Source organism: Tachysurus vachellii, chromosome 9 (assembly GCF_030014155.1).
Source record: "Tachysurus vachellii isolate PV-2020 chromosome 9, HZAU_Pvac_v1, whole genome shotgun sequence".
Classification (NCBI taxonomy): domain Eukaryota; kingdom Metazoa; phylum Chordata; class Actinopteri; order Siluriformes; family Bagridae; genus Tachysurus; species Tachysurus vachellii.
In genome coordinates this window covers 5,091,360-5,110,766 of record NC_083468.1, presented here as the reverse complement: position 1 = coordinate 5,110,766, position 19,407 = coordinate 5,091,360, and the positions used below count along the sequence as shown (strand labels likewise).

The 19,407-nt window shown below is 37.7% G+C and overlaps 1 protein-coding gene across 1 annotated transcript; it reads right to left on the bottom strand.

Moving 5' to 3' along the window:
• Window positions 1-599: 599 nt before the first annotated feature.
• Window positions 600-15,684, bottom strand: loxl1 (lysyl oxidase-like 1). Its single transcript, XM_060877437.1, has 7 exons — window positions 14,203-15,684; window positions 10,672-10,780; window positions 10,036-10,173; window positions 7,439-7,595; window positions 6,306-6,401; window positions 4,127-4,242; window positions 600-2,452 (listed from the first exon to the last, which is right to left on the bottom strand). The coding sequence occupies exons 1-7, from the start codon at window positions 15,320-15,322 to the stop codon at window positions 2,446-2,448; spliced, it is 1,743 nt and encodes a 580-aa protein (XP_060733420.1). The 5' UTR covers window positions 15,323-15,684; the 3' UTR covers window positions 600-2,445.
• Between the last annotated feature and the right edge of the window lie 3,723 nt (window positions 15,685-19,407).

The following is a 19,407-nucleotide window of genomic DNA, read 5'->3' as shown; positions in this document are numbered from 1 at the left end:
GGGTTGGCACTCCGTCCAGGGTGTATCCTGCCTTGATGCCCGATGACGCCTGAGATAGGCACAGGCTCCCCGTGACCCGAGAAGTTCGGATAAGCGGTAGAAAATGAAAAAAGCAAATGGGCCAAACCTCATCTCATCTCATCGGATCATGTTTTGAACCATGTGCATAGATGTAAGCAATTTAATAGTTAAGTCTGGATATAATTGTTTGTGGATACAAAATGGATGTCGGTGTGGTTTCTTTTTCTCTCAGTAAGAAAAACACAAACCATGACATGTTACAAATGGGAATCTAGCATTGTCATGGTACTGTAGTGGGAATGGTTGCTCCTAGGTTTCTAGAGAACCTGCAATGCTGTAAAGTTGTATGTGACAACTTACAATAACAAACTAATTAGTTAAATAAACCAAAAGAAATTAGCATGCATTAAGAAAGTTTTAGTAAGAAACAATTCAATTCATACATAATTTTCCTCTTTGCTGCAAGTGGACACACGCCCTACATGTTTCAGGGAATAAACGCACGTTTTTTTAAATTACTTAATATTAATAGAACACATCTTTCAATCATTCAAGAACTTCTTTCCACACTATGGAAGTGGTTGTATTACTCTTTCGTCTTTATTTGAAGATCCAAAATACGGCCTAAAAACAAATGTTCAGAAGAAAAGAAAACAACAAACAAACTTGAAAGAAATGTGCAAATCTCCACATTGTGTTATAAATTTGGTACCAATTAGTAGAAATGCAGGTAATACATGTAATCAACATTATCTTCCCCTTCCCCTGCACATATTTAACTGGAAAAAAATAGCTAACTCTATCTCAGAGGTAGGTTGAGATGGCATTGAGCTTGTAAGCAATATCAAGCTTTGCGATGTTAGCTTTGCAACAGTAGTATCATCTTAGTTACATTCTGCTGCAGCACAGCTATTTAATGAAGGTAGGATTCAGATGTGATAATTAAGGAAGAAATGCCTACAATCTAGCAATTACAGCAATGAATGTTCTAAAACAGTACTTGAGACTTTAAAAAAAAAAAAAAATCAGAGAAAAATAATGAAGTTTCCTATCTTTTTGAGCTAACGCTGCATAATAGTGGAGTAACAGTCACATGTAAAGATTATGATGACCTATTGCATCGGACCAGTGTTGGTAGCTTTAGAAAACAATATACGATATACAACCCATAACTGCTCACATGATTCAAGTAGATCTTAAAAGGTAATAGACACAAAATAAAATTGTGATCTACAAGAATCACCGAGCAAAAAAGCTGCCAATTTATCAGATCCATGCAAGCATTTGTCATTCATCAACCGCATGCTTTCTTCTAAGAGGTGACTACTCAATTGCTAAATTATACATTATCTGTAAACCATCACGATAAGAACAAACCAATTTTATAAAGGAAGCAGTTAACAGGGGAATATAAACCTTTCAACCAGCACTCAGATATAAGGCTTTCATTCAAAAACTGTCTAATCCCCTCAGGTGTTTTAAGCATGAGAAACTGTTCAAGGATCCCTCAGTCAAGAAAAAGTGAATTTCCTGAACAAACTGGCTATGATAGTACATGATTCATGCATGCAAAATTCTCTGGCGTCCCTTTCAACCACATTTCATTATTTCACCTTCATTTCAGTGAGAGGGGGAAAAAAAAGAACTTTTCAACAGCATGATTGCTTCCAGTTGTATGGGTCTATATATCCTCTTCTCCTGACACTGAAATTAAGGGTTTCAGGGACTTTTCCTGATCTGAAGTAGTGATTTATAGTTTACTAGCACCTTTACAGTGCTCAGTTGTTTGCGTTTTAGCACCTGTCTCTATTTGATCTGGAGTTTTTAATCTAATGAAATAGTTTTGCTAAATAAAAACCATTCTTAGAAACAAATGGAACAAATAAGCCAGTGTTTCTATTTGATTGAAAACTATTCTTACATCTAAAACCAGGCTGACATTGTACGAGCTGTTGAGATGTTCTAGGAATCATGGTTGGGTGTCATGAAAGCCTATGATTTATTGTATTTATAGCTAGGAATGCACATCCTATGGTCTTTGGAAGATTCTACGGTCTATGGAGATTTTGACACTAACAAGGCTAAAATTTGGCCTGATTCTGAATGACTCAACGTGTACAGTGTCCACCTGGCTTTAAGGATGCTGGTGTGTTCTGGTGTGAGATTGCTATGTTGAAAAGAGTATGTTTGGTAATATGGTAAAAGTAAAATAGCCCCATTTTGGTACGCCACTGTGTGGTGTAATTGGGGTGTCAGTATGTATCTTGAGTATATAAGAATTACACACTGTCCCCCAGCTTCCATTTAACTTATGGGACCAGAACAACACATAACAACACATAAACAACAATTAGTACTCCATTCACATTTCAACAGAACAGTTTCTCTCCCAAATATCATCATTGCACTCGATGAATCTGGCGATCAGGACCTAAAATAGAAAAATAAAGACAAATTTAAAGATAAAAACAATGTGATTTCCAACTCCTAAATAATTGTGATAACTTTCAAAACAGCTCCTCTCCATCCATTCAGTTTCCCTTTCTGCTCACTTCTGATGGAACACACTTAGAAAATATGCTAGCTAGATATCTTCATTACTATCCTTTTGACCTTACACTATATTATCCATGTGGCATGTGTTTTAGGTTTGTCTGCATGTACAGTTTTTGTTATCTAGTGATTAACTAAAATCCATGCTAGAGGAATGAGGCCATTAAGGACGTTCTTCTAAGGAATATACTTGAAATGTTAATAAATAATAATTTATGGGAAATTAATAATTTGGCTAATAGCTTTGCACTTGTCATTCAATGTCACAATATCATCAATAACAATGCAATGAGAAAATGTTTTCTTCTAGTCATCTTCAGGAAAGTATGTAAGTTGTAGGGATGAGCGAGTACAGCATTATCTGTATCTGTATCCGTATCTGTTAACCATATGAATTATCTGTATCTGTATCCGTACTCGGAGTGGGTGGGGCCTAACCCGAAGTAGGCGGGGCTTGTCTTGAAATGGGCAGGGATTTAACCAGTAATATTTAATTTTTAATATTTATAACACTAGCTTACTACCTTTATGTTTTTATGAAATACAGCAAAAACGTGTCAGACACTCAGTGTCTGGTTACTGGTTAGAGACAGCTGAAGGTTTAAAAAAGAAAAAAATCTCCGACAGGCAGAGACGCAATGTGAGTCGCATTCTACCAAGCAAGCACCGCGTCTGAACGAACCCACGTTTACCAGAACTCTACTGGTTAGTAAGTACGTATTATTAACGTTACAACCCGAAGTAAAAAGCTGAAGAAACCCTAAACGTTAACGGAAAAGACCCGCGAACCCGAGTGACTGAGGGAGAGACAGAGAGCTGTTCTGTGTGTGACTGTGAGTGAGCAGAGCGAGACACAGCAACACAATACATCTGTATGTGTGTAGGGGAGGGGCGCTGTGACTAGCCTATCACTGTAGGGGAGGGGCGCTGTGACTAGCCTATCACAGAACGCTGACACAATCAGCTACCCAATGATGATTTTCATTCAATCCGAGCACAGATATTGACTCGTATTACTCGTATAATACTCGTACTCGGCAGAAGTGCTTTATCCGTACCGGATACTCGTTTCAGCCGAGTATCCGGCTCATCTCTAGTAAGTTGTTGGTGAACATTTGACTTGTGGAGTATTCGAAATATTTTATATTTGTGAACGTGTCCAGATAACAGGGTGGAGTTATTGTTGTAGGAAGAAAATGTACAATATTTTATAAGGTATAATAGAAGTCAAGCATATAATGAATTCACACATCAATGCAAAAAATAAAAAAGTTTAAAAAAGAGTTCATGAGTATAATTGAATAAACTAAGACTTTGTTCAGACAATTAGCATGCTTTGACAAATAAAAAACTAACCTACTGTGCTAAGCTCGCATCAGTTTAGTCTAACTAACACGATTGGGGTAAAGATCTACTGAATATTTTTAAATCATATTACAACATAGTAAAAATTGGCATAGATGGCTAAGACATGATGTTAAATAAAGCAAAATAAACTAGATTTAAGCTTATTTAGCTAGCACAATTCAGCACAGTATAAAGTATAACTCACTGGGAGATCTTGCAGTTCGTTGTTCGGACAAGGCGCCCTGTGTAGTGGATGTTACACCTGACAATGTTGTTGGTGAAGTCCGACTCAAGCACAAAGTATTTGGGGTTAACCTGAACCTGGAGTTTAGAAAAGATAGAAAAGATACATTATCGTATTATTACTTCACAGTATTAGTTTAGTTTTGGTAGATGATCTGAGATTATTCACTCATAAATAAAAGATCTCAGATCAGGAATCTGGTCTAAAGCCTCTGTGTATGCAATTCCTGATATCATTGTTTCTCCAGAGACACAAAGCATGTCTATATTTGCCTGCCTTCTATTAGTACTGACAGTATAATCAGAAAATAGATGCATACCAAACATATTGCAGAATCATTGTTCACATTGTTGGAGGACTCTCTCATTCTCTCTCTCTCTCTCTCTCTCTCTCTCTCTCTCTCACTAACAGCTGCATTTGATAAACATGAAGAGTCCCTTCAGCTTAAAATCCACGTTCTAACATGTTGTTTCAGTTGTACATAAAGAATACTGTATGTGTTTATACAGCACAGTGAAATTTTTTTATTCACATATCCCAACTTTGGACGTTAGGATCAGAGAGCAGGGTCAGCCATGATACTGTACCCTTGGAGAATTGAGGGTCAAGGGCCTTGCTCAAGGGCCCAACAGTGGCAGATTGGCAATTTTCCAATCAACAACCCAGAGCCACTACTTCCCCATTAACCCCCAAAATGTCGAACTTTCATTTGACCCACTGCTACTGTTTATTCGAGCTGTTTTTTGTAATAAACCTTTTTTCTATTTCTTCAGAGCAAGTTTCTACAATTGAAATCAAATGCAATATTTTGCCTCTGTGTCAGTTTGATCCTCTGCTTTCACACTTTTTTTTGACTGAAAGATTTTCTTCTTTGTAGGCAAATGTTCTGGCTTTTAGCAGCTCTCTATATTATTTCCTGTTTATAAAAAAAGTATTATAAATAACCAAATAAGTCTAAAATTGGGCCCTGATGGTGAATTGGGAAGTGATAAACAAACCTGTTGATGTCATTTTATTTATTTATTCATTCATTCATTCATTCGTTTTCTACCGCTTATCCGAACTACCTCGGGTCACGGGGAGCCTGAGCCTACACCCTGGACGGAGTGCCAACCCATTGCAGGGCACACACTCTCATTCACTCACGCAATCACACACTAAGGACAATTTTTCCAGAGATGCCAATCAACCTACCATGCATGTCTTTGGACCGGGGGAGGAAACCAGAGTACCCGGAGGAACCCCCCGAGGCACGGGGAGAACATGCAAACTCCACACACACAAGGCGGAGGCATGAATCGAACTCCCAACCCTGGAGGTGTGAGGCGAACGTGCTAACCACTAAGCCACCGTGGCCCCCCCTTATTTATTTATTTATTTATTTATTTATTTATTTATTTATTTATTTATTTATTTGTAAACCATAAAAAAGAGATAACTTACAGGCAAAATTAGCTACATGGACACAGCCATAAAACTGAACTGTATGGGTGAAACTGGACATCTGGCAACCCAAATCCAACTGTACCATTTTCAGTATATGCTAACATTCATTTGGGCTTGGATCTGTTTGTAATGGTTACAGGACTGCTTTGTTTGCATCCTTTGTCTCACTTCCTGTTTTCCGTAGCCCTTGTTAAAGCTCCGCCTTCAGCATTCCCTTGATTGTTAGCATCTGTGTTCAGTTTGCTTTTACCTAGTAAACAATGTGTGAACACAACTTTCTTTGTGTGATTAGTAAGCCTTCTATGTTAAACTGTACATTTAACTAGAAACATCTTTGCTATCCTTAGAACATTTAATTCGTTCTCGTTTCCTATCTCTAAAGATTTTCCAATGGATCTCAAGTTGTCTTTTTGCTTTGTGCTGGTTTCTGGTTTCTAGCTTGTAGATCCAAACTTTTTGTTCAGATGCACCTCTTTGTAACTGTGATCCAATCCCTTTTTATGGAAACACAGGAATAACCCAAATAAGAGACTTTCTGCTTGCATTTAGCTGCTTCTGGATTCCATATGTTACCATCATTAGCATGCTTTGAATTAGTAGTGTTGAAATAAGTCCAAGAAATGGAACAAACTGGCATTTTAAATGCAAAGTGAAAGAGGCCTGGATTGCATTATGCTCATATGAATGTTATTACCTTCAGTATGTAGTTTCCTGGCTTGATATCTGTGATATCAATCCACTGGCAGTCAATATCTGCATTGTACGTGTCATAGCAACCGGGACTGAGACCCTGGAGGAGCATTTGAAAGCAAAATTGAAAGAGAATGAGTTTTCCAGTGTATACACCAGCAGCTGGGCGTTTCATTTAATTTGTATGCCACTTTTAAAAATACAATATTTCAACAAAACAGCTTTCAAATATTTTATATTATTAATGAGCAATAAAGAGCTGACAGGAGCTATTAACCATGAGGAACAAACCCCTAGATATAGTTATACACTAAAAACAAAGGCAACGTTATATACAATGTCATGCTCTGTACTGTGTATATATTCATATCAATATGTGTTAAGATTGAACTAAACTGGAGGGATTTTTCTTTTCTTTTCTTTCCTTTTCTTTTATTATAATATAAATATAATATAAAGAATATTTTACAGAATATATTAAAGTACACTGGTCAGTACTATTTTGTGTACTTGTCCTGTATTGTTTTGTGTTGTCTGTTTGCACTTTCTTCTGTCTCACACTGGCTGCATTAGGTTGCACACGATGCACTATATATGTCTAGGACAACTAAATTAACGTCCTTAGCTCTGTCATGGTCCTGGAGAAACGTTGTCTCATTTCACTATGTACTGTGTCGGCTATATATGGTTTAAAAGACAATGAAGCTACTTGACTTGACTTGAATTTACAGGTCACTTTTGAGAATGTAAGGATGCAACAATACGTTAATCTTTACCTGATTCTTTGCTAATAAAAGACTAACATGGAGTGGTCCATGCACAGTGTAGAGCTAAAGAATGGGTTCTTCCCACTTCTGAGGTAAATAGAATGCATCATATTTATTTTGATCTATCTCTTTAGAACACAGAATAATGCATTCATAGTTAGTTAAATCGTAGCTATAAAGATATACAGTACTGTTGTGTTGAAAGGATGTTCGGAAGATGTGTAAATTGTACAGAAGTCCTGGATTACTGTGCTACTGAAACAAGGGTGATTTTTTCTACTGTACCATATATTCTTAATTTTGTTAAAAGATACTCTAAATTGACCCTCATACAGCACTAAATATGTCTACGGGAAATGACGGGACATACCTGCGTATGAGAAGTGCAGGCGTAGCGTTTAAGATGGCCGAAGTCACACGTTGTGTCCTCCAGACAGAAACTGGCCTTGTGTCCTTCTGCTACTTTCCTTCCTGTGCTCACCTCCAGTAGGTCATAGTGACTGAATTCGTCCATGCTGTGGTAATGTCTACAAGTGTAAAAGTGTGTGAAAGAGGGTGATTCATTCATTCAGTCAACATAATCTAATAAAAGCAACAACGCAAGCAATTCTCTTTCATTTGCACTTGTTCATTTTGACTGTCAGCTCGCAGCACTTTGAGAGCGCCGTGTTCGTCGGTAATGTTGGGTTCGAGTGCCACGGGGGCAATTCAATCAGTCACAGAATACTGCAAGAGCTGTTCAACAAGCAGTGACTAGTGTTAAGAAGCTCAATTCAGACTCGCCTCACACTTTTTGTTGCAAGCTTTCCAAACCGCATTTGGCAGTGGTGTATAAACTGGAACTCATGAGAATTTTAATCAGCCTGGCAAAGTATTTGGCTCTAAATGCATCAATATGAAGTATCAGTGACAAGTGTCAATATTTCAACACTGCACCTTTTTGCAAAATTAGAGACTTTCCCGGTGTATGATTTAAGTGTTTAGCTAAGGTGTGTTTTAGTAGGAGTCTGGCAGGTGATGCAATAAATGCTGGAGCATACTGAATCAGAAAGGAATTAAGTCGCACGTTTCATGTTACAGCATAAGAATGAAAATAGCCAAGGGCCTTCTGAGAGCTACTTTCCACCAGGAAGGAACTGTCAGGGAGCAAGACTCAAAGTTTCCACCAGGATAGAATGTTATCCATGGTATGCCAAAAAAAAGGCAACAACTTGGTGACAGACATAGTACAGGTAGACATACCAAGTAAAGAAAGAACAATTCTAACACTGTGTATAGAATTCAAACATACTGTATATAAGAATGACTGTAACCGACAAAAACGACCTTTTGTATATCCATTGTCAATCCAAGACTCCTAGTTATTAGTAGTTTCTGCTTATTTATTCTTGTTTCCTTATTTCATTTTTTAAAGACTGAAAGTTATATCCTAAATACAGTATTAGCTTTATATTATATGCTCCTAGTGCTGAGAAAATACCGGTTTGCCTGTAACAAGGGGATTATTTGCATAGACCTTATTAAAGCAATGAATAAACCTTATTAACTGAGCTTTATAAACATATTTGCATTCTCAGTTTCTTGTGGAGTTTTTACTGCATCATAAGTAGTCAAAATAAGTATCGGTAGAAATTTCTTTCTTTATTTCTTACATTCTAAACCACAGAGAACTTTAAAAATGTTTAATATTTAAGCACGTATTATTATTATTATTATTACATTTCTGATTTTGTCAGGAACCTATAACATAGGAACCTACTGTATAACCAATAACATGCACAAAAACATACAGATTTCTCGCCTTAATTTGCACATAACATCATTCATGACTTCGAACATTGACTTGTTATTACAGTCATAAAGTTTCCTAATCCGGATTTATTATTTTTTTTTTTACATATGTCTTATGACCAGAACACACATATCCATGTGCACTGTTGCATTTACAATTTAGGATTTAAATTAGTACTTTCTTTAAATATAGAATGTTACAAAATTAATTGATTGAAAATTAAAAGCTCACATGGTTCATGGGACTCACCTGTCAATTGTCACACAGTTCAGCTTGAGTATAGGTTATCTCTGTCTCAGTGTACGTCTGAGACTTAAGGACAGGGCTTGCAAAAAGTTATCCAGCAATGCACAACCTTACTGACATCATGGAATAAAGAATACACCCTTAAACATACAGACAGGTTTGTCTATCGTTTGTGTGTGACAGCTATTGAAGGATCTGGAAACTCAGACACTACAAGGGTAGCGATGGAAAGTAATAAAGAATTGGAGGTCAAATATGGACAGAAGACTTTGACTACACGGTTGTGGAAGTGGAATTTGCCCATCGTGTGTTTCCTTTAAAACCTTCTTTTTGTTGATGTTATTGCTTGCTCACTAATAAGTGTGAGGCAAGTTCTAACATTTTAATCATGAGAATGAGTGTCAACCGTGTAAATTTTTACAGAGTTAAGTTCTAACTTGTATTAATGCAATTTGTAGTTATCAGGGAACTTTTTTGTATGAACTGCATATGCTGCTGTTCTAGAGCCCTCAGGGGTAAAACCCAGCTCCATGCAGATAATATTGGCAGACGGAGAGAGAATTTAATTTATTTTTGATTAAGCTGAGTTAAGGTTAGATACAAAGCTGTCTGTGGAATTTAGACTCACGATAATGGCCAACAGCTAAACAAGCCTGCAGTCTAATCCCCATCCAAAAGAAAAATCCTATTAAATGCTGCAACAAATGAGAAAACGATGCCATTAGAAGTGGTATTTCAGACCACGTGGTACAGAATTATCAGACTGGCAAAAAATATCCATTAGATGCGCATTTCATTTATTAAAAAAATCAATTCTTGGTATCACTGATATCTTGTTTTCCATTTGTCAACTCATGTAGGTCAGTATAAGAAACTAAACCTGTCACTACACAGATGCCTAAGAAATAAGATAATTGGTTTGGACTTACTGGTGACAGCTGTGCCACTCCCAGGTATGGCGTGGTCGGTTGGGCATGAAATCAGCCGTTCCCTGGTTCTTAACCCGCTGAGGGAAGCGTAGCAAGACCCTGACATCATAGTCTGTGATGTCAGAGCTGTAGGCTGTACTGTGGAGAAGACAAACATTTCCCAGGCCATTAAGTACAAAAAAGCAATATATTGTAAGCAGTGATATATTACAGCCACAGTTAATTAGGACTGTCACACTTGACTTGTTTATTATTCAGCCTTCCTTATAAAACAAGGGTAGAGGGAAAAGCCTTTGTATCCATCCATCTATGCATCTTCTGTATTCCAGGTGACTTAGGGCACAGGGTGGGGGACATGAGGTGCCAAACTAGCACCACTAGCACCAGGCCACATTTTAGAGATGCCGTATGCAGTGCATGTCTTTGGACTGGGGAGGAAACTGGAGTATGTGTAGAAAACCCACCGAATCACAGGGAGAACATACAAATTTTGTGTACACTTGGACTCTGGAGGTGCAAGACAAATGTGCTAACCACTAAGCCACCATGCCTCCACCTTACCCCCTTTTAATGAGTATATAATAAATCCAATGTTATTAAAACCTGGTCAAAAGTGGTCAAGAAACATATATTTACCTAGAGAGGCACTTTTCTTCAGCAGCACAGCGGAGTGAGTACATGTGGGATCGTTGAATGTACGTAGAAGCCTGGATATAGTTAGGGTCAGGCACCAGGTCAGGTAATCCTAATCACAAAACACAACTTCGATCAATCTGTGATCAGTACATGAATCAAATACTGTTACAACTTGACCTAGTTATTTTCTTCTCTATTTTTTATGGTGCTTTCACACCTTATCCATTTGCTTAGTCCAAATCAAAGCAAAATTAATACCTTTTTTTTTTTTTTTTTTTTTTGCTATATGGTATATTGTAGTTTCATACTGCAATTAATAAATCAAATCAAAAAGCTGCCTAAGGGCCATGTAAAGCTAAAACATATGCTTAAAAACTCATTTATTGGTCAGGAATTTGATGAAGGAAAAGGTAACACGTTTACAAAGTGGTTAGTATCATCTAAGGACAGAGAACACAGATATTTGCTAATTGTGTAAAATTACTCTGTATTGCATATGTTCATATTGATTTTGTTTATTGGTCCAGAACTCCAAAACGGCGTGGCATTTCAGTGAAAAAAAAAGATTGAGTGAACTGTAGACCAACTCACTCAGATGATCTTCAAATGGGGCCACATCCTATTTTGATTACTGGATTCTCAAATGAACCACACTAAAGAATTAAAATAGAATATACACTGCATAGCAGCCTTATACTCGTCACGCTAGTGAGGTTTTTGGTTTGTTCTTCTGGAAGAAATGTCTGAAAGCTTACTTTAGGTTTACTCTCAGAAATGGTTCATAAAACAATGTTTTTTAGAACTGTTTTTAGATTTTTAGAAACCTTTTTAGAAATGCTTTTCCTTTTGTTGTAAATATAATATCATCATGATAAAAAATCCTTTGATAATACCATAAACCAAAATTTCTTATATTGTCATATACTATGAATTACTGTACACATATTCACCAAGTGTCTAATTTTAAGCAACACAACCCAAATATATATAGGCATTAATATATGTCTGATGTATATATATATATATATATATATATATATATATATATATATATGTTTTAAAAATATACTATAAAATATATAACTACATAATATAAAATATAAAAATATACATATATATATGTTATATATATATATATATATATATATATATATATATATATATATATATATATATATATATATATATATATATATATATCAGACATCAGACATCACACATATATAGTGACAGTGATATAAAGCAAGCACCGACAGTAGAACAACAATGATCTCATTTTACTGCTGGTTCCAGACTGGGCCCAAAACCAAGTCTGTTATAAAAATAAACAGAGCAAAGTAAGAAAAAATACATGGTGGATGTCAGAGCTAATAGCTATAACACTTTCAGAAAGATATATATCATAAAGCACCAAAGAACCAGTCTTTTACCTCCTCTTATAGCTAAAGAACTAGGCAAGACAAAGGCAGCTTTAAACCAGTGAAAATGCTGCACAGAGAACACCTAACCACTAAACATTTATGGCTTCAGAGCGTTTAAGACTTGATTGCTGCACATTTCTACAATGAGTGCTTCAACTGTGTGCTCTGGCAGTCTCCGTTCTGAGTACACATCCGATTTGTCATCTCTCTCTGAACCAGACTTTGAAGCTTCTTAGGTCAGGTCTAGTAAATAGTGTACCAACAGTGTGAAAAGGTCGGCATTTCTTTTTTACTGCCCCCACTTCAAATAGTTTGATGTGCTTACATTATATGGTGTTATTTTATCTCTACTACATCTCTGTACTGTTAACTTTACTGTAAATGATGACATAATGTGTTCAGAATCTTAACTTATAAATCCAATAAGTGTTTTTTTACACACACACACACACACACACACACACACACACACACACACACACACACACACACACACACACACACACATGTATATATATATATGTTTATAGTTCATATCTTATAATAATTGATTAATTATATAATAATAATAATTATATATATATATAATGACCCAGGTGTCAACATTAACAATAAAAAAGTTAAAGTTAAAAACCTTAAGTTTGACCGTAAGTCAAAACCTGATGCTGCATGCTGGTGAAACAAGTAAGGTGGAAGGTTGAAGGTGTTAAGTGTGGAATCTGGCATGTGGTTGACATCTGACGGCTCACTTGAGGAAATCCTCACAGGTGGTTCTATATTCATGTAACTGTTTGACCACTCTGTAAAAGAATATCCCACATTTACAGGAACAGCCAAGCATATGTAGATCTTCTTTTTTTTTTTTTTTTTACCTTTGCAGTTTCTCATAAACAGAATGTCCACCCTTTTCTGTAAGTTCTATGAATGTTGCTTTAGAAACTGAGATCACTTGCATGCAAAAGAGTTACACATTACGAAATAAGCCTTTTGGCCTCAGCAGTGAATGGGTCTCATATGGCCTCCCCGAGTTACCTCCCTTCTTCATTTAGCACGCACACAAACACTTTTTTGTTTCTTGTGGCAACCTGAAGTTTTGGGAGAATGTTCTATACATATCTTTGAATAACATATTGCTCTTGTTTCATCCCCACTCCCAAATACTATAGCTTGTATGTAATTCACCCCACCCTTTGTTGGACATACTGGGATCATTTACTTTGTACATAACCCCCCCAGCACCCAACTTCCTCACTCCCCTTCACCAACCCACCCCACCCATTAGCTGCCCTTTGGCTTGATGAAGTCACTCCTAACTCGCCAATGAGTAAACAATGGGAACATTTAATTCAGAATGCCTGGCCATATGCTCTACACATAGTTACAGATTTCACAACACCTGGTTCCAGTAACATGACCGCTTGCGGAGATGAGCAAAAAGCCTGTAGTTCCTTTTGTTTGTAAATTGTTAAAAAAAAAAAAAAAAAAAAAAGGAATGACAAATGCATTATGTCAAAGATGGTCAGTGTTAAAAAAAAACAAAAAAACAACAACAACATGGAAATCTAGTAGAAAATAATGTCCCTTCCCAGCTGCACAAGCAAATAGCTTTGGAATCAAACAGTGCAGTTTCAGTCCCTGGGGCTTTAAGTTTGTCAGACCCAAAGGAGCTATGCTTGCCAGGAAACACACTGGGATGGCAAGAGAGCTACATTTTTTAGATCAGACTATTCTTTTACTCAATTCCTTTTCCATCAAAGAGAGAGAGAGAGAGGGATATTGAACTATACTCCACACGAGCATCCATTTCAGATTACCACCAGCTGTGCTACTGCATTACAATACAACCCCTCTCTGGTGTCTTAAACCATGGTGTAGCTCACATAGTGAATAAGTAATAGATTCACTACACAGAATAGATTTTTCTCATCATGTTCAGACTAAATATTTCAACTGGGAATTAGGGGGCTGATAAAAAGTAGACTACGTGTATTCTTTTTGCTAGTTTTATTTACACGTAAAACTTAAAGTTACTGAAAGGAATTTTGAAAATTATAGTCTGCAGCAATTGGATTTCTTGAAAAATTGGTGCAGTGTATGGATGTGACTGTACCTCTTTGCTGAGGTCGGTAGACACTTCCGACATTGGTGGAAGGGTTCTCTGCAAAGTTGGAGTTGAGAGGGTTACGTGCAGGTTGCTGAATGAACGGAGGTATAGGTTGTGGCCTTCCAAATGGTGGAAACTGCTCATACTGGGGGCTTTGCAGGGAAGGTTGGCCTACACCTGTTGAAATTGATTCTGCACCATTACTTGGATCAGGACGACCTGCTGTTTCATCATTGTACAAGCTGTGTGTGTACCGGCGGTCCAAAGGATCTGAGAATGGAGGTTGTGCAGGTTGTGCCGCTTGGGCAGGAGCAGCAGGAAATGGTGGCCCATATGGTGGATAGTAGCGGTAAGTGTCATCCCTAATTTCTGTCCTTGGAGCCACAGGTGCAAGTCCTGCTCCTGTAAATACACCACCTCCATAACTTCCAACAGAATAACCACCACCACCACCAGCTCCAACACCACCACCAGCAGCAGAACCATACCTTGCTCCTGTGAAACTTCCACTAGTGTCTGCTGAATACCCAGTTCCTTGGAATGGTGGTTCAAAAGGTTCATATGGGGCATAATAGGGGGGTTGCTGTTGGAAATTGTACTGTGAGTAAGATGGCACACTGAAGGAAGAAGATGATGAGGAGGAGGAGGAGGAAGATGAAGAAGCTCCAGAGGAAGGTCTGTAACGTGCGCTTTGGGATGACTGAAACCGACTTGATTCACCTGTTCCAGTACCAGCAGAACCTTGTCGCCAATTTTCTGGCAATTGACCAAATCCAAAGGGGTGTCTGGCCTGCCCTCTGATAGTTTCTGAGTTACCTCTGGAAGGTGCTTGTCTGCGAACATTCCCTCCATTTGGTCTGGACCGTCTGTTAGGGCTGTCTGCTAAAACTAATCTGTGACTTCTGTCCTGTTCCTGGCCCCGAGCAGGGATGTACTCAGCTCCACTGTTGAGAAGACTGAACATCCGTCCATTGTTCTCCCACTGGATCACTTGCCTCCATGGATTTGAAGAGGAATCTTGCCCCTGACTAGGAGACTGAGCCTGTGACTGAGCCTGTGACTGTACCTTTACAATGCTCAGCAACATCCACACCCACCATGATATGTGAACAGACTGCATCTTCATAATATTTACATGAAAAGCAACAATCTTTTTACGCAAAATGAATAAGTCCAGCTCACTGAAAAATAATCCTTGATCCTTGAAACAAAGTGCACAACACAACCAAAGAGATGGAGATTGCAGTGTCCATATAGCACTTACAGTTAAAAAGCAGTGCTAAAATTTAATCTTTTGAATAGTCCTTGGTGCAGACATACCTGTGAGGAGGAGGGTGCACGTCTAACATCCCAAGAGAGGCAACTGTATAACAATCCTTCCTCTTCCTGATGGTTTAAGTGTGGAATTGTTAGTGGACTGAGCATTGCTCTCTAAGCTTCACAAGTGAGAACTGCCTACTGCTTCCTAACCCCAGCTCTCTATTTGCCTCTCTGATTCCTTGCAACCTCTCCCAAAATTTCCCCCTCTACTGTGCTCTCTCTCTTTCCCTCTAAAGTTCCCTCCCACATGGCCCTAGTGCTAGAGCTGTTCCCTTATAACCACAGCAAAGTCATATCTCTTCACCATTTTCCAGAATCAACATCACCATCTGTGGAGACATTTAGATTGCCAGTACAACGTGTTCTAAACAGAGCACAAATTCTTTTGATCAAGGGGACCTGAAGGTATCTCTGATTCAAGTCATGGGTTCAGCAATACACAATCATACTTTTTTTGTCCACACACAACATAATCATGCAAATAAGTAAAAAATAACCTCAGTAGGCTTTACCAAAGGTGTAGTGTTTTGTAGCTTCATTGACGTGGATACACAGAACTGAGAAAGGTTTGGTACAGTGCTTAAAGTCAATAAATTCTTTTTCCTATGAGTATGTGAGCTCCACGCTACCAATAAGACAGACAAACGTTATTTAAGGAATGTAAAGAATTTCTTACATTTATTAATATATCATTACAGAAAGAATTGAATAGATATCAGTTGTGTGAACTGATCGCGATGTAACAGTCTGAGGTATTAAAATGGATTTGGCGACTTGCATTTACTTTGAAGAACTATTCAAAAAACGTCCGTCTTATTTACATCATCCAGTTAAATTGGAATTTCTTCAAAGGTCATTTGTATGTGGATTAAGTTTTGGTTTGAAGCTTTCAGAGTGGGTCTTGCACAAATATTCCAAGCATCGAATGTCCCTATTTTGTTATCAAAGTCAGCATTATACTGGGTGTTTGTGTTGGCCCACCTCATCAGTAATGTTAAGAGTTTGCCAGTGACTGAGGCATGACTGCATTCCTCTTGAGATTATGTATTTAAACTAAACAGCTTCGAACAACCATTTTCAAGCAGCTCATTTGAAATGGGACCCTCTATGGATGAAAGTAACTGGTTTTCATAGCACATTCTTGGCGAACTTAGAGCAATGTGCTTCAAAGCAAAGCTTTTGGGTTAGAGAAAATAAAGAGAAGGTGGAGTTGTGTTTGGGATTGGGCCAAGCATCCTCTTACATCAATTCAAGCCTTGATATGTATGTTGTAATCTATGTTGGCAGATATGTTAAAATCTCTTGTGGCCTGTAGGAGTTCTGACTAAAATAAACAATGTTCCTTGTTTTCTTAAAGCTCCTTACTAAGCATCTGCATTGCTAGAAGGAACAGTAAAAATGAAACTAGCACATTATAACGTTGTTTTTTTTTTTTTTTTTTTTTTTTTTTTGTAATAGCTCTTCTTACTGTAGGAAAGTCATCTTAACTGTGGGGGCAGATTATGTAAGATGCTACTCATGCTTGGGACTTTAAAACATCCCCTGGACATTCCATTGTAGTCTACAGGAAGAAAAGATAACAGGATGAAGAGAAGGGGAAAGAAAATGAGAAGACAGAAAAATGTTCAATAAACATCCGCTCATGTCCCAGTGTCCTGATGTTCTGTAGTCTGCTTTGTGCCCTTTGTTATACTATCCATCAGCAATGTATTGTAAAATTTCAGAAAAACAAGATCTAAGCCAAAAAACTAAGAAACAAAACAATTTCAAAGTTTTTTTTCCCCACATTCTTGTATGCTGAAAGCCAGTATATTTGATTAAAGAACCACAGGCATGCTTCTTCCTCACTCTACCAGGTCATCTCATACTGCATTCAATGTGTAGCTCGTTAATTATTGTAAGTAAAATGTCATCTGCCTTTCACTCACCCAGAGAAGTAATAAAAGGTCATATGCAATTATTCTCATTTTTGAATGTTATTTGGAGTTCGCTAAAGTGCTCATTTAAAGCATGGAGTTGAAAGTATTGGACGTTCTGCTTGTTCTTGAAGTGATAATTCCTAATATGTCCTTGCTGATTTGCATTGCCAGACATGAACCCGAGGACACAGACACAAATTAGCTAGAGCTTTATTATCTGCTTCGGTACGGTGCATCAGAGACATTTAAAGGACTTAGCTTAGGTGCATATTAGACCCAATAAAGGTTTATCTCCTATGGTCTTTTGCTTTGCAGTCATGTTTTCCAGACCTCTGCCATGGCCTTGAGGCCTGGGCCATATATTGGGTCTAACCTTTAAGCAGCCTCATGTGTTTTAACCCCAGAAAATTGTCAAGGATTCTAAATATACTGTAACAGAAGCATGTTTTGGGGTCCAGACCACATTCTCTGGAATTAAGTAGAACAGATGAATACTAATAATGTAATTAAAATGCTAATCTGTGACTTGAATTTTAAGTATTAGTTTAATTACTCTTACTGGTTGTTGAAGGTTTATATGTACATAAGGTAATATGAAACAAAGGCTATAGCAAGGGTTCCGTTGTCCACAATATACCAGTGGACAAGTCAGTTAAAAAATGTCTTTTAAACTAGTTAATATTGTGTCATTTATTTAAAAATGTTGTTTTTCCATTTTAGTTTGTTGCTGTTGTAGTCCATCCACCTCAAGTTTTGAAATTGTGGGCATTCTGAGATGCTTTTCTGCTTACCATGGTTGAACAGAGTGGTTATTTGCATTACCGTATCCATTCTGTAAGCTCAAATCAGCCTGGTTATTCACCATTACTTTTTTTTTTTATCAACAAAGCGATTGTGTCTGCAGAACTGGTGCTCATTGGATGTTTTTAGTTTTTCCACACCATTTTGTGGAATCTCTTGAAACATTGCTGGAAAGTGTACAGGCTGGTAGTATGTGGATATGCAGATATTTGCTAGTTGTATATAGAGCACAATATGTTTTAAACAGAGGGGGCACGGTGGCTTAGTGGTTAGCACGTTCGCCTCACACCTCGAGGGTTGGGGGTTTGAGTCCCGCCTCCACCTTGTGTGTGTGGAGTTTGCATGTTCTCCCCGTGCCTCGGGGGTTTCCTCCGGGTACTCCGGTTTCCTCCCCCGGTCCAAAGACATGCATGGTAGGTTGATTGACATCTCTGGAAAATTGTCCGTAGTGTGTGTGATTGCGTGAGTGAATGACAGTGTGTGTGTGTGCCCTGCGATGGGTTGGCACTCCGTCCAGGGTGTATCCTGCCTTGATGCCCGATGACGCCTGAGATAGGCACAGGCTCCCCGTGACCCGAGATAGTTCGGATAAGTGGTAGAAAATGAGTGAATGAATGAATGTTTTAAACAATATAATTGCGTGCATTATGTAGATTGTACCGTATGTATAACAGTAACTAAGATAATACACAGTGTATGTGCAGATAGTTAATGTACATAAATGGTGGTAAATTAGAGGAAGCACTGAATGTACAGTTATATGCACATAATTAGGAAGATTACAGGTGATTAGTGAGGTGATTACAGGCATTGTATTAGTGAGACATCAAGGTCCTAGTGGTGTAGAGTTCAGTATATGGTTGTCGGGAACAAACTGGCCCTGAACCTACTGATTCTGGTACAGATAAGTGTTATAGAGTAGAATGTGACAGTGTTTAAAGCATAACTGGAACCTATTCAAATGAGATATAGACGTTAGTGGATTCAGTCTTATAAGGATGCACCATTTATGTGCACTTGATACTACAAGGAAATAATGTGTCTAAAAAGCACATGCCAATCAATTTATTTATTTATTCAGACACTTCCACATTTAGACTCTAGTCATATATTTTTAATAAGAACAATGCACACAATGTGCAATCACATTGTAAATAAATTTAAAACGTAA

What these genes read in the sequence shown, in the direction of transcription:
- loxl1 (XM_060877437.1), bottom strand. Translation starts at nt 15,322, where the DNA reads ATGAAGATGCAGTCTGTTCACATATCATGGTGGGTGTGGATGTTGCTG. An exon ending in GAGTGGCACAGCTGTCACCA is followed by an intron (nt 7,596 to 10,035) that starts GTAAGTCCAAAC and finishes TTACACTTGTAG; the next exon opens with ACATTACCACAGCATGGACG. An exon ending in CCTGCACTTCTCATACGCAG is followed by an intron (nt 6,402 to 7,438) that starts GTATGTCCCGTC and finishes ATGCTCCTCCAG; the next exon opens with GGTCTCAGTCCCGGTTGCTA.